The sequence below is a fragment of the Megalobrama amblycephala genome, linkage group LG2 (assembly GCF_018812025.1).
Source record: "Megalobrama amblycephala isolate DHTTF-2021 linkage group LG2, ASM1881202v1, whole genome shotgun sequence".
In the NCBI taxonomy this organism is placed as follows: domain Eukaryota; kingdom Metazoa; phylum Chordata; class Actinopteri; order Cypriniformes; family Xenocyprididae; genus Megalobrama; species Megalobrama amblycephala.
This window is the reverse complement of record NC_063045.1, coordinates 45,321,327-45,336,617: the sequence shown is the minus strand read 5'-3', so window position 1 is coordinate 45,336,617 and position 15,291 is coordinate 45,321,327. Positions and strand designations below refer to the sequence as shown.

Below are 15,291 nucleotides of genomic sequence, written 5' to 3'. Positions count from 1 at the left end.
CAAACTGATCTCTAACTGAGAGACTTACTGATAGCGTAGCTATGATAACAACTGTCTTCAAAACACACCGAAGTACAAAAGGCCAGAAGTGAAAAATGAACTGTAGTTGATCTGAGCTCAGCTGAAGCAGCACTAATGTGATCCGATCAACCTCCGGTGTCCGGCAGTGTCAGGGTGCTTCAAAACCCATATCGTGGCACTGCGGCAAACTGTGCTGGACATGCGTACCCCCGCCAACTTTGGCAAGTGGGAACTTGTTGGGCACTCAATGTCCCCATCTGCTACCTTTTCCCATCAACCCCAGATTAACCCTGAGAGCCAAGTCAAGCAGCTTTGCCCCACAAATGCCACCCAAACCTGCCAATGACCATCGGTCTACTAGGACAGAAAGAGCCAAGATCCCGTTCTGCTTTAGCAGAGCAGCTAACAGCTCCTAATCGGGCTGAAGAGAGAGACACACAACCTTTCGCTAATCCAAATGTTACCTCACAAGATGCGAAGACAAAAACTGCAGCCCACGAAATATATTTCAAATTCTCAAAATTGACCTGCTAGTATCTGACCAACACAAAGAGCTACATCTTTTCAAATCACAATTCAAATGTTGAAATAAATTGTTTCATATAATACAAACATAACAATATAACATGATGACGTGATGTGTTTTGTACCTTGAGTTTGGTCAGGTGCTTGATGACAGGAGATTTGTCCAATTCTGGAGAGAGGAATAGTTCCCATTTCCCAAACTCTGTCTGCGTGAAAGGGTGAGACTGTTTTTCCCAGGAATCTGAAGGAAAACATATTTATGTTCTTATACATTTATTTCTTTATTGTAATTTGGCATTATGTCTTTGAAATAAGAGGCATAAAAACAAACAAACAAAAAAAACAATTAAAAGGCATTTTATGCTTTACTGGAGCTGTCTGTCCAACTTGTAAAGCTACAATATAATATATAATATAATGTAATGTAATTTGTCCTCAACTGAAAACAAACAAACAAACTGGGATGCGTTTCCTGAAAGCATTATTAGCCAACTATGGTCGTAAGTCCCACTGAACTCTATTGGTAACGATGTTCGCTTTGGGAAACGCACCCCTGTACAGTAGATGGCTGATTATATGTCACTGAGGTACATTCAGTTTGTCCTCGGACGTGGGAAATTCCTATGCCCCATTAGGAACTTTTAACTAGAATGCCCCCTCAAGTAGGATTTGTGACTGGTACAACACTGACTTCAGAATTCAATATGGCTGCTTGCTTAGTGCATCAACCATAGTGAAACAGTAGTAAATTATTATTTATTAGCAATTCTGTTTGTCTGTGTCTCAAACTCAGTGGTGCACAACAATCCAACCTCTTTTTTTATGTGTTTGTATTCAGAAAGTGCAAACACAAAGATTTGCCTGGATGCATCCATCTTAGTTTATACATATACATACACTGCCCGACAAAAAAAAAAAAAAATGTGGCTGTTTGGATTTTAATGGGCAAATACTTAAGAACCTATGAATGGATCATTATTACAGTGATTATTATGTTTCTAGCATATGTTTGGCAATGGTTCTTTTAAAGATGGAGTGTGTAGCTTTCTTAAACAACCATGTAGGAAGACGTATCATGGCCATATTCCATGATGACAATGTGAAGATTCACCAGGGTTAAAATTGTGAAAGAATGGTTCAGAGAGCATGAAGAATCATTTTCACACATTAATTGGCACCTCTGAATACAAGATCTCTGAATACAAGATCTTGACCAAAAATTGATGCTCCTCTTGATGGAAATAACATTGAAACATTTATTTCCATCGAGAGGTGCATCATTTTTTGGCCAAGATCTTGTATTGACAATGCAAGAGGAGAGCACTCTGTAAAGTCTCCTCCAGCACATCCCAAAAACGTACACTGAGGTTAAGGTCAGTGCCAATTCATGAGTGATAATGATTTTTCATGCTCCCTCCCAACAATTCTTTCACAATTTGAGCCTTATGAATTTTGACATTGTCATCCTGGAATATGGCCATGATACATCTTAATACATGGTTGTTTAAGAAATGAAAAGCTACACACTCCATCTTTTAGGGTTACAGTTTGCATATTCAAATCCAAACAGCAACTGTTTTTTTTTTTTTTTTGGTCGGGCTGTATATTATAATATTATATATATATATATATATATATATATATATATATATATATATATATATATATATATATATATATACATATATATATATATACACATACACACACACACAAAAAAAAAGTATGAAAGCAAAAATCACAAATCACAGGAAATTACCAAGAATTGCACAAATACTGTAGATAAAGTAATTTGCATGGAATAGCCTTTCCTTTGTTTCCTTAAGGCCCGGTTTCACAGACAGGGTTTAGATTAAGCCAGGATTAGGCCTTAGCTCAATTAGGGCATTTAAGTAGGTTTTATAAACGTTCACTAGAAAAAAAAAAAAAACATTACTAGTGCGCATCTTGAGACAAAACAATGGCACTGACATATTTTAAGGCATGTCAGTGCAAGTTACTTTCAGTTAAAACAGATCAAACATGCATTTTAGTCTGGGACTAACTTAAGCCTTATCTGTGAAACAGAGGGCAAATGTTTAAGCTGTGTAGGTAAACTTGCAGACAGATTTTTTTTTTCAGGCAGAAGAGTGTTGTTCCGCTCAATGTTCATGGCTTCAAACAGTTAATGAGTCATTGAAAAACGTCTATCAGTTTGTTTGAGTTTAATGTGAGACCAAATATTCACTATACGGTTCAAATCTGGACTCTGAGCAGGCCAAAACATAAGCCTGATGGACTTGTTCTCAAGCCACTACTTGGTCATTTTTGGGCAAGAGCATTATCTTTTTTAAAAACAACTTCTGATCATTCCTCTTTAGATAACTTTTCAACAGTGGGAAGCAAGCCACTCTGCAGTATTCTCCTGTACTCCAAAGCATTAAATGACTTTTCACAGTCAAGTAGCCAAAAGTCTCCCCACACAAAGACACACCTTCCTCCATGCTTCATTGTGGTAGAGATGCATTTATTATTACAGTATATTTCTCAGCAGCAGATTTTCGAAGAGCATCACCATGCAACTCATGTTTCATTGTTCATCTACACACAACTTCCCATATTCTGCCAAAAACTTTATTCTGACACAACTTTTTAAGTAGTGCTTAAAGTTAGCTGATTTTCTGATCAATAATTTGTGGTTAAGACAATTAAAAGCTTAGTGTTTAGCTATTTTTGGCCTGGCCTTTTTTTTTTTTTTTTTGCCCAGGAGTGTGTGTGTTTCAAAGTTAGCAAATGCTAGTCCAAACTGAATACATAAGTTAATAGCCTATTTCACAATTAAAGCATTAGTTCACCCAAAAATGAAAATTCTATCATTTATTACTCACCCTCATGTCGTTCCAAACCCGTAAAACCTTAAAGGTCCCGTTCTTCGTGATCCCATGTTTCAAACTTTAGTTAGTGTGTAATGTTGTTGTTAGAGTATAAATAAAATCTGTAAAATTTTAAAGCTCAAATTTCAATGCCAAGCGAGATATTTTATTTAACAGAAGTCGCCTACATCGAACGGCCAGTTTGGACTACATCCCTCTACTTCCTTCTTTAATGACGTTTTTTGACTAACCTCCGCCCACAGGAATACACAAGAGTTGCGTTTGTAGAGTGTGTTTGTCGCCATGTCGTCGAAACGCTATTACTTTCATCCCGCAGTCCAATCACCGGGTCTGATTCCGGCTCAAATTGATAGGGTAAAATTAAAGACATGTTTACAATAACACTGAGCGCGTGCATCTCCACGTTATGGTAAAAGGCGTGACCTTTCCGGGCAAGATGCGCTAAACTGCTGTCGAATCACAACACAGGAACCGCTGGCACAATCAGAAATCGTTACGTATTTCTGAAGGAGGGACTTCATAGAACAAGGAAGTCATCAGCCCGTTTTTATGACAGTGGAAACAGCAGTATACAGATAAGTAAATTATGTGAAAAATACTGTGTTTTTTTTACACGCGAAACATGAACACATGTTATATTGCACACTATAAACACAATCAAAGCTTCAAAAAACCATGAAAAATGGGACCTTTAATACCTTAAAACACTAATTAAGATATTTTTGATGAAATCCGATGGCTCAGTGAGGCCTCCATTGTCAATAAAATAATTAACACTTTCAGATGCCCAGAAAGCTACTAAAGACATATTTAAAACAGTTCATGTGACTACAGTGGTTCAACCTTAATGTTATGAAGGGACGAGAAAACTTTTTGTGCACCAAAAAAAAAAAAAAACGACTTTATTCAACAAAACACTGCTTCATGAAGCTTTGAAGCTTTACAAATCTTTTGTTTCAAATCAGTAGTTAGGAGCGTGTATCCAACTGCCAAAGTCATGTGATTTCAGTAAATAAGAATTCGTTATGTCAAAAGTGTTTTGAAATTTCAATGGTTCACCACTGGGGGGCATGACTTTGGCAGTTTGATACATGCTCTGAACCACTGATTTGAAACAAAAGATTCATAAAGCTTCGAAGCTTCATAAAGCAGTGTTTTGAAATCTCCCATCACTAGATATTGTTGAATAAAGTCGTTATTTTGTTTTTTGGTGCACAAAAAGTATTCTCGTCCCTTCATAACATTAAGGTTGAACCACTGTAGTCACATGAACTGTTTTAAATATGTCTTTAGTAGCTTTCTGGGCATCTGAAAGTGTTAATTATTTTACTGACAATGGAAGCCTCACCGAGCCATCGGATTTCATCAAAAATATCTCATCAAAAATATCTTCTAGATGAACGAAGGTCTTACAGGTGTGGAACGACTTGAGGGTGAGTAATTAATGACAGAATTTTCATTTTTGGGTGAACTAAACCTTTAAGGTAAGAATAACATTTCAGTGCTTAAACTGATTATTCCATTTCAATGCAGGATTACAGATTCATTGAAAACTGGCTAAGAATCTGGAGGCACAGTATATTTGCATGCCCCTTTAAAAGCAACTCCATTCATCCATGGCTTCAACAGCTGAATAAATGCGGAGGCAGAGACTAGTGAAAATGCAGAGCGCTGTACAGCAGCTGACTTTACCAACTCCCTCAGACTGTTCATTCAGTTTCTGGGAAAAAAGCCACGCAAGACTGTGTGACCCCTCTCAAAGCACAGAAAAGAGACACTGATTTGTTGTGGATAATTTCTGTCGTTCTGCCCTGTACTCCTCAGTGTATCTCTTTTCACATTACATACTCTAATGGAGAGCAGAAAGAGAATATAAATAAATAAGTCAATAAAGGACCAGCGCCAGTGCAATATGCCTACCCACCTGCAGCCCCCGATGCAGATTGAGACCAGCTCCCCCAGACCCAAATTTCTCTCTCCCTCTTTCAAACCCCGTATTCTCACTGTGAAATTGAAACCATATAATATGAGCCATGTCAAAACGCAATCTCACGCCAAATTGGAAGTTGGGATTTCCTATGACACCGCCTCTGGGTCTCAGAGAGAGATAATTACAAAAGGCAGAGGGATAAATAGAAAAGGGAAGGATGTGATATAGGTGGGGGATGGTCAGGGAGGAGAGGGGCCGCTGGTCATACGGATATAAGTAGTGTCACAGCGAGAGGGGAGACAACATTTTGCTGCGATTTAGAATACTAGTAAACAGCTACTTTCCCTAGAGGGAACGATGTGCCCTTTTCACCTGACTGTATGGATTCACTAACTCCAAGAAAGGTGTGTATGTATTGATAGCAGACACGCACACTCTCACTGATGGAGTATATCTGAGCTATGCGTGTGTTTTAAAGCAGTCCTCTCAGTTTACATATGTATTCACTGTCAAAAAGTACCATAATATTACTATGGTGCTTTTTGCACATTGTACTATTATCATGTTTTTAGTACCATAACCGTAATACTATACCGTGGTTTTATTTGACGTACTTTTAAGTATCATAGAAATACCATGGTAAGGCAATTGTTCAATGCCATAATACATAATATACAGTACCTCCACAGACTTTTTTTTTTTTTTAGGGAATGACTGTGTAAATATGTGAATATCAATAGAGAGACAGGGATTGTGACAAAGTCTTGAAAGTATGTTTCTGCCTCAGAGTAAGAAATAAAATATGTCATTGTGAGGCAAATTTTAAATTAAGAACATTTTCAGATATTGTAATTTACAATTATGAGAAATAAAGTTGCAACTGCGAGAAATGGTGGAGGAAAAATACAAAGAAATAAAGTTGCATGATCTACAACCCGAATTCCGGGAATTGTTTGGATGTTTTTAAAATTTGGATAAAATGAAAACAAAAAGACTTTCGAAAATGAGCTCATTTCAAATTTGATGCCTACTACAGGTCTCAAAATAGTTGGGACGGAGGCATGTTTACCATGGTGTAGCATCTCCTCTTCTTTTTAAAACAGTTTGAAGATGTCTGGGGATCAAGGTTATGAGTATCTGGAGTTTTGGTGTTGGAATTTGGTCCCATTCTTGCCTGATATAGGTTTCCAGCTGCTGAAGAGTTTGTGGTCGTCTTTGACTCTTCTATGACGAAGCCATGCTGTTGTAGTAGCTGCAGTATGTGGTTTTGCATTGTTCTGCTGAAATACACAAGGCCTTCCCTGAAATAGGTGTCATCTGGAGGGGAGCATATGTTGCTCTAAAACCTTTATATACCTTTCAGCATTCATAGTGCCTTCCAAAACATGAAAACCCGCTCATACCATATGCACTTATGCGGCCCATACCATCAGAGATGCTGGCTTTTGAACTGAACGCTGATGACACGCTGGAAGGTCTCTCTCCTCTTTAGCCCGGAGGACATGGCGTCCGTGATTTCCAACAAGAATGTCAAATTAGGACTCGTCTGACCATAGAACACTTTACACTTTGAAACAGTGCATTTTAAATGAGCCTTGACCCACAGGACACGATGGCACTTCTGGACCATGTTCACATATGGCTTCCTTTTGCATGATAGAGGTTTAGTTGGCATCTGCAGATGGCACGGTGGATTGTGTTTACCGACAGTGGTTTCTGGAAGTATTCCTGGGCCCATTTAGTAATGTCATTGACACAATCATGCCGATGAGTGATGCAGTGTCATCTGAGGGCCCAAAGACCACAGGCATCCAATAAAGGTCTTCGGCCTTGTCTCTTATGAACAGAGATTTCTCCAGTTTCTCTGTATCTCTTGATGATGTTATGCACCATAGATGAGATTTGCAAAGCCTTTGCAATTTGACGTTGAGGAACATTGTTTTTCACAATCTATTTTCACACTCTTTCACAGATTAGAGAGACTCTGCCCATCTTTACTTTTGAGAGACTCTGCCCCTCTAAGACATACCTTTTATAGCTAATCATGTTACAGACCTGATATCAATTAACTTAGTTGCTAGATGTTCTCCCAGCTGAATCTTTTCAATTTTTTTTTGCTTTTTCAGCCATTTGTTGCCCCCGTGCCAACTTTTGTGGGACCTGTAGCAAGCATCAAATTTGAAATGAGCTTATTTAGTGGATGAAAGTGTAACATTTCTTCCTTTAAACATTTGTTATGTCTATTGTGAATAAAATATTGGCTTATGTGATTTGAAAGTCTTTTAGTTTTAATTTATTCAAATTTAAAAAACGTCCCAACATTTCCAAAATTTGTTGTAATATGAGCTATAAAGTCACAATTATGACAAATAAAATCAATTAGGACAGATAAAGTTGCAGTTGCGAGGAAACAAGTTGTAATTGTGTGATTTAAAGCCGCATATTTGAGAACAAATATTCACTATTAAAAGAAAAAAATAATGATGGGAATAAAATAAAGTGGAATTTTGAGATCAATTAGAAAAATTCACAATAATGAAAAATAAAATCTTATTAGTAAGATATAAAGTCAGAATTAGGTCACACTTTTTTCGGGTCCACTTTAGACATTCTGCTAACTATAAGTAACTTTGCAACTACGTGTCAACTAACTATCATTAATTTGCAACTACATGTCAACTAACTCACATTAATGTATTACTAAGCTGTAAGGTATGGTAAGGGTTAGTAGAATAAGCTGACATGTACTTGCAAAGTTGGGGGAACACCAAAATAAAATATAGTAAGCAGACAGTCTACTAATAATCTAATGAGAGTTGACATGTAGTTGCAAAGTTACTTATAGTTAGTAGAATGTCTAAAGTGGACTATCAAAAAATAAAATATTACCCAGAATTATCTGTTTTATTTGTTTTGTTTCAGTGATGGAATCCAGCATTCATGCACAGCTCACTGCTTCACTGCAACTAAATATCATAACCAAAAGTAGGTGAAACATAACCACACAGTCAGTTCTCATTTACCATACACAGGCCTTTCTAAATAAAAAAAAAGTCTAAATATCTTAATCACTAAGTACTTGTCTGACCAAAAGAACTGCCAAACTATCGATCAGGTGCTAGAATGACTCAATAACACAAGCTTAATGAGGAAGCTGCTAAGATACAAAGATAGCACTATGAAAAGAACCATAAACTAGCTAATCATTCACTCCTTATCATCAATTATCATTTTAAAAGGTGCTTCAGGCTTTGAGATCAATATTCTCTTCAAGGCATGCGAGCAGTGTATTAAGAGAAGGCTTTGAGGGAGGATCTGCGTCAATATGCATCATGTCTTCCAGCTATAATCGATAATTGCTGAAACGCTATAAGTGGAGCTCCAGGAATAAGCTTCATGTTTGCGAACACATACACATGAAGTATAGATATGTATAGAAACAAGAAGCAAAGTCAACCAGAACGTGGAGGTTTTTACATGTCATACTCTCAGGACCCCATTTCCCCACACAGCCTGCGGATCACAACACAACTCTCAATTAGAAGGAGTCTGAAGCTGGCCAGAGGTGGTTTGACTGCTTTGCACTGAGACATCTGCTGCATTTTTCTAGTTGAGCTCTCCTTCCCTGTGGACTTCTGATTAAGCATCAAGGATGTGAGATGAGCAGTTTTGGGAGAGGAGTGAAAAGAGTGCAATGGGACGTGGCCCACTGGTGTTTGGACTACTGAGAGTCAGATCAAACACTGAGTAGTATAGTTAGCAATTACAGAGCATACAGACACTATTTTAACCCTTGCGCTGTGTTGAAAATCCTTTACCTAATTTGGTGTTCCCGATCAAAAATGACTGGCCTTTTAAATGGCTTGTAAATCTCTCATTATGCTATATTATTACCAAATATTGGATTCAATCTTTTTGTTAACTTTCATTTAACACAGGTTTTGCATTTCTTTTTGGAAATGATTGATCATAGGCCTTATTGATCTGAGCTTATGCACCTCAGTGTTTGAGTAAAAAAAAAAAAAAAAATAGGTGCATAAACTCAGATCAATGAGGCCTATGATCAATCCTTTCCAAAAAGAAATACAAGACTTGTCCTAATTAAAAGAAAACAAGTTGATGAAAAGATTGAATCCAATATTTGGACATAACATAGCAAGAAATTTATAAGCATTTTTTGTAGGCTGGGTGTAACAACGTGTAACAAGTCATTTTTGATTTTCACTAGGCCTCAAATTATTGATTTCCACTAGGCCTATTTTTTTCATATGTTTTAAAGGAGCAGTTCATCCAAAAATTATCATGATAACCAGCTGGACCCTTTTTAAGCCTGGTCAGTTCAGTCATTCTTTGCTAAGTCTTGCGTATGTTATATGTACTGCATTTCTGAGCAGTTGTATCCTGTTTTCCTTTTTCTTGGTTTATTCTGCCCATGCGTTGTCAACTTAACGATTTTGTCACTAGATTTACTGACTTCCCTGCTCCTTTTGAGACTTTTTTCAAAAGTTTAGGGACAAATCCTATCTAGATTCTTATTTTGCCTACTTGTCTATATTCATATTTATATAGATCAATGTATTTGCCATAATGATGCCATCTAGTGACATTTAGCTACCAGTTTTTATTCAATTGAAAGCAATTAGCAACACTGATTCTGCTTGGTGCTCTGGATTACTCTTTGGCTGAGTCCCAAATGGCACCATCACGGTCTTCCTCTGCGTCTGCACTTTCGTGACGTAATGCCTCTTTGACTGCCAGGTAAAGTCCTCTGTGTAGCTTGCAGACTTGCGGCTCAGCTGAAGTGTGCATTGTGGGTGCTTAATGGTCACAAAGTGGGCATTCGTGAGCACCCTTCTGAAACCTAAAATGATGAATGGGACACCCTACGGTCTTGTGGACTTAACGGACACGTGCACGCGGCAGCCATTGTAAGTCCACAAGACCGAAAGTGCAAAGTGCATAGACGTGTGCCATTTGGGATTCAGCCATAGTCTGTGTTTCTTGGACTCTGTTATTGTTTGGACTGTTTTGCTGGTATATGACCTTTGCCTGTGTTTGGATAACAATTATGGATTACCCTTCTAATAAATACTGCATTTGGATCCTCAGCCTTTGAGTGTCTGAGCAGTTTCATAACAAAAACGAAGATTGCTGGTCACTCTTTTCTATGAAATTACAATGAATGTGTGTAGAGGACCCAAAAGCACCATGAAAGTATTATATAAATATTCCAAGTTACAAGAGAGCTTCGAGTTGAACTTGAGAGCTGAATCAGTCTAATTTGGAAACAGACTGAAATTTAAGCCATTATTCATTCCAAGAGTTAAGCTAGAGAAACAGATCATGTCATTCACTCTTTTTCTTTTTTTTTTTTTGTGAATGAATAATTCAGACCAGTTGTGTGAATCAGATGTGACAAACATACTGAGATGCAGGTGGTTATTCAGCAAGTCAGTGAGCAGAACTTCTGGTTTAAGAAACAGAACAAAATTTAAGTCATTCTAATCTATCAGTGAGTTGAACTTGGGAGTTGAATCAGTCCAATTAATGAATGAGTCCTTTAGACTCGTTTTGTGATTTACATGTGGCAAACAGCCATTATTAAATTAAATTATTATTAAATTTAAGCCATTATTCTCAGTGAGTTAAACTTGAGAATTGAGAGTCATTCAGACCATTTTGTGAACCAGAACAACCAATTCAATGATTGACTCAAAAGAATGATTCATTCAGAAAATCGATCTTCGCTACCTACCTCATCAACGTGTATGATTTTACTGATTTTCTATGGGTTTGGAACAACATGAGAGTGAATAAATACAATATAAATATGTGTCCTTCTGTTTTATGTGTGAGCAAAAGCAATGAAAGCTTTCTCTTTTTTGGAAGACACTGTCACATCGTCAGCCAAAGGTGAGAAGGTTGGAGGGAAGGACCAGACAGGAGAGCAGACACAGAACAGCTTTCAAACAGGAACCTTTAAGATATCTTCCTGACAACATGAACTGACACAAAGTGGTCCCTTTCCTATTGGCCGACTCTTCGCAGGGACTACAGGCTGACTCCACTGACAGAATATGTGATCCGTGAGCTCAGAACAGGTATCAGATGTTCCCACTCCTGCATTTGACAGCTAAGAGCTTCACTCTGATACAAGGATAGCAATGGGTCAAAACAGACGGAGGCTTAGAAGAAAGGAAAAAAGAATAAAAAAACAACAACTTCAACTCAAAGTTTCCAACAACTACTCTCTCAGAGGAAAAAACTGAGCTCTGAGGCAGAGCGCGAAAGATTCGTTGATATGCTTCACTTGTGAGATACAGAGGCACAAGTGCAAGGTGAAGGAAACACAAACGGTAAAAGAAGACGCTCTTAGCAAAAGAAGGAGAATAAAATATTAAATAGCGAAAAGCGAGAATCCCACCAAAATGCTAGCAGTGCTCCCTCAGAGTAAGGTTTATGTTGTGTGTTTGCTGTTTGTAGAAGCGGAGTCAAATAGGAGTTATTACCGAACACTAAAACTAAAACAAAAAACATTTCATTTATAAACGGTACTTTCATAAACTTAATAAAAAAAATTATATATATATATATATATATATATATACTGTATATCTTATATATACTGTATATCTTTTATTTTTGTCTTTCCCTTTTCCTACACATTCTGCCTTTTCTTCTCTTTGACAGCCATTCAAGTAGTACTGAAGCAGAAAGCTTTGAACATCATATATCAAAGTTTCCTCATGCATGGTTCATGCCTAATGCACTTATGTGACCATCCATCTGGACATGAGAAAAATTCACTAAAAATAATTGTGCCCACTGATAGCATTGTTTATGTTAGTGCTTTTCAATCCTGGTCCAGTAGACGAACCACCCTGCACATTTTGTATATCTCTCTTATGTGACACTGTTCAGTTCATAGAGCTCTCTATGAGCTGATGATCTAATGCCTGCTACAACAACCCTATAAGATCATTACAAATTATACTTTACGACATGGATCTAATAAACTTGGGTACGACATGTAAGTAGACTGTACGATGATGACACTCATTGACTCGTAGGCTACGACTACAACTTGGCATGCAAATTTTTGCAAATGGAGATTGAGGTTAGTAGTTTTAAGTTTTAGCGCCATGTCGCATTGATCCATATACAATTTCATGTTGCATTTTTATTGACTAGTCAGTAGATAGGTCATAGCAGAAAAAACACACTGTGAGACACTGTCAGAAAATTATCGCAGACTTTGGTCGCAAGACCATGACAACGGCCGTCTTTAAACCTCTCTCACTGTATGATGTAGGACTAGGGATGTGTCACGATTTTCGAATATTCGATTAGTTGATTTAATTATAGAATATCGAATAGGCTGTGCGACTGTCGTCTTAAAAAAATCCTCATGTTTTCAATGGTGACACGTTCATGTAACCAGAGGGTGGCGCGCGCGCTGCCAATAACGCACCTAAAAAGCTGTCAATCAACTAGACAACAGCAGAACATAGACGTCAAAATCAATGTTCACACGACACACGAGCCGTCATTCAAGCTGTTCACAATGATATAACGCGTTTGGGCAGCCTAAAATCAATATGGCTTGAGGTAGGCTTGCTGCAATAGTCGGTGTTGCCGGTGTTCAGGAACAACATCGGTATCATCACTTGTCACCGCTCCCGAATTGGCGCTAATTTGAAAGTGAAAGTAAAATTCCCTCGGTCATTCATGGTGCGTGTCCACTATAAGGTGCCGGACTGGACAAAAGCGAGGCGAACGCCGCGAGCGAGCGACACTGATAGACCACTGGCGAAGAGCGAGCGTTTTCAGTTTATTCCAGGATATCCCTGTACTTGGCTCGCTCGCTTCGCACTGTTATGACTGGCCGTGCGGATTTTACTTTCACTTATATTAAAGAACATATTAATATGTTTTAGCACATTACAATCATTATATGGCTTGAGTTAAGACAGCATGTTCTCCAATGAATTAAACAGTTTATCAATATCATACAGATAGAAAGCGTGAATGGTCTCTCTCCCTCTCTCTCTCTCTGTTTGTGTGTGCATGCGTGCGTGCAGGGGAGGGGTGCGATTTTCGAATAATAATCGAATAATTCCCAGCGATTTTCGAATATTATTTTTGCTTGAAATGCCCATCCCTATGTAGGACCACCGTTTAGGAGCCACGACAACAGAAATCACCACGATTGGTCATCTTTCGTCTGGGACAGCCCAAAATCGTGCAATGTGTGTTAAATAAGGGAGACATACAAAATGTCCAGAGTGGTTAGTCCCTGGGACCAGAAGTGAAAACCACTGGTTTATGTACACGTTGTCTGCTTAATTATACAATACTATACAATATATTTGGGTGTTAGCTCTGAAAAGAATGACAGTGATGTCTAAGGATGCACAATATATCACCAAATGGCCAATATTCGAGATTTTTTGTTGGTCAAATACACTGTACCATTCAAAAGTTTGAGGTCAGTAAGATTTTTTTAAAGAAATTAATTATTTTATTCAGCAAGGATGCATTAAATTGATCAAAAGTGACAATAAAGACATTTCTAATGTTACAAAAGGTTTATATTTCAAAGAATCCAGAAAAAAAAGCAGCATAACTGTTTTCAACTTTGATAATAATAAGAAATGTTTCTTGAGCAGCAAATTAGCATTTTAGAATGATTTCTGATGGATCATGTGATACTGGAGTAACGATGCTGAAAATTCAGCTTTGCCATCACAGTAATAAATTACACGTTCAAAATGACACATTTCAAAATATTACTGTTTTACTGTATCTTTGATCAGAGAAATACAGCATTGATGAGCATAAGGGACTTCCTTCAATTTTTCTTTTTTTTCTTTTTTTTTGTCAAAAGGCCTTAATAATAATAAAAAACAAAGATATGTCGTATGCAAGGTAGTACAACTAGATCTCTTTCATTGAATTCAAAATGTTATTTGAAAAATGAATTTCATTTATGTCATTCGGAGTAACCAATATAAAGGGACCATTTTGGATCAAGTCATGCGGTCAATATCATGTGACAGGATGTGATTTCATTCACACACCTGCAAAAGATCAGATGAAGCGAAGTAACTAACTCTCTTTTAACTATTTGAAAAATTCATGTTTTCAATTACTCATACGCATGTCCCGAAACATCAGGTCATTCGGTTCAACCGCTATAAAACATGGGAAATGTTGTAATACTTTAAAAACTTGTACTAAATATAAAAGGTTTGAATGTCCTTTTGCTAGCTAGTTAGCTAGATATCAGCATGTTAGCGTTGTTTGGAAATATCGTCATTCTGTATAACCAAAAGTGTCATTTGGTAAAACTGAGATTTTGGTGACAAATTTTGTCCATCTTGTAAACAATGACAAAAGCAGTGTTAATTGATTATAAAAAAACACAATTTCATTGTTAACACTGAATAAAACTTCAAAATTAATTATATCTCCACTATGTTTTTTTTATACTTTTAGAACCCTTATTTGTCAATGACCCGTATATACAGTATAACAAATATATTTCAGGTGTACATTATAATGCTGTGATGCCCAAATTCACTAATGTCATTTAAATGATTGAATTTCAAGAGTTAGGTTTTTAATTTATTTAGACAAAATAGTGTCATTTTCATACTGTTCATTTATCAGTTAGGCAATAACATGAAAACAATTATAAATGTTTAAAAAATTCACATCCGAGTGTCCTCGTGAACCATTAATTATTAGCAAAGTTAACAAAGAATTATGCATAGTTTGTATATAATAGAGGACTTTCTTTTCTTTGTGTAAATGAAGCTTGGATGAAGTTTGTCAAATTGGCCAATCAATTGATCTCCATCACACTTTTCCCACCAGGGCATCAGTTCAGTTTTCAGACACAATGGTGAAGTTTGGCAGTCGAGACATCGCAAACTGCAG

The 15,291-nt window shown here is 37.2% G+C and overlaps 1 protein-coding gene across 1 annotated transcript in view; it reads right to left on the bottom strand.

Moving 5' to 3' along the window:
* The window catches only part of gbe1a (glucan (1,4-alpha-), branching enzyme 1a), a 176,020-nt gene that overhangs the window by 131,754 nt on the left and 28,975 nt on the right, over positions 1-15,291 (bottom strand). Inside the window, exon 3 of the mRNA XM_048178643.1 lies at positions 672-787. Coding sequence (XP_048034600.1) covers positions 672-787 — 116 coding nt within the window. The remainder of the gene's footprint in view (positions 1-671; positions 788-15,291) is intronic.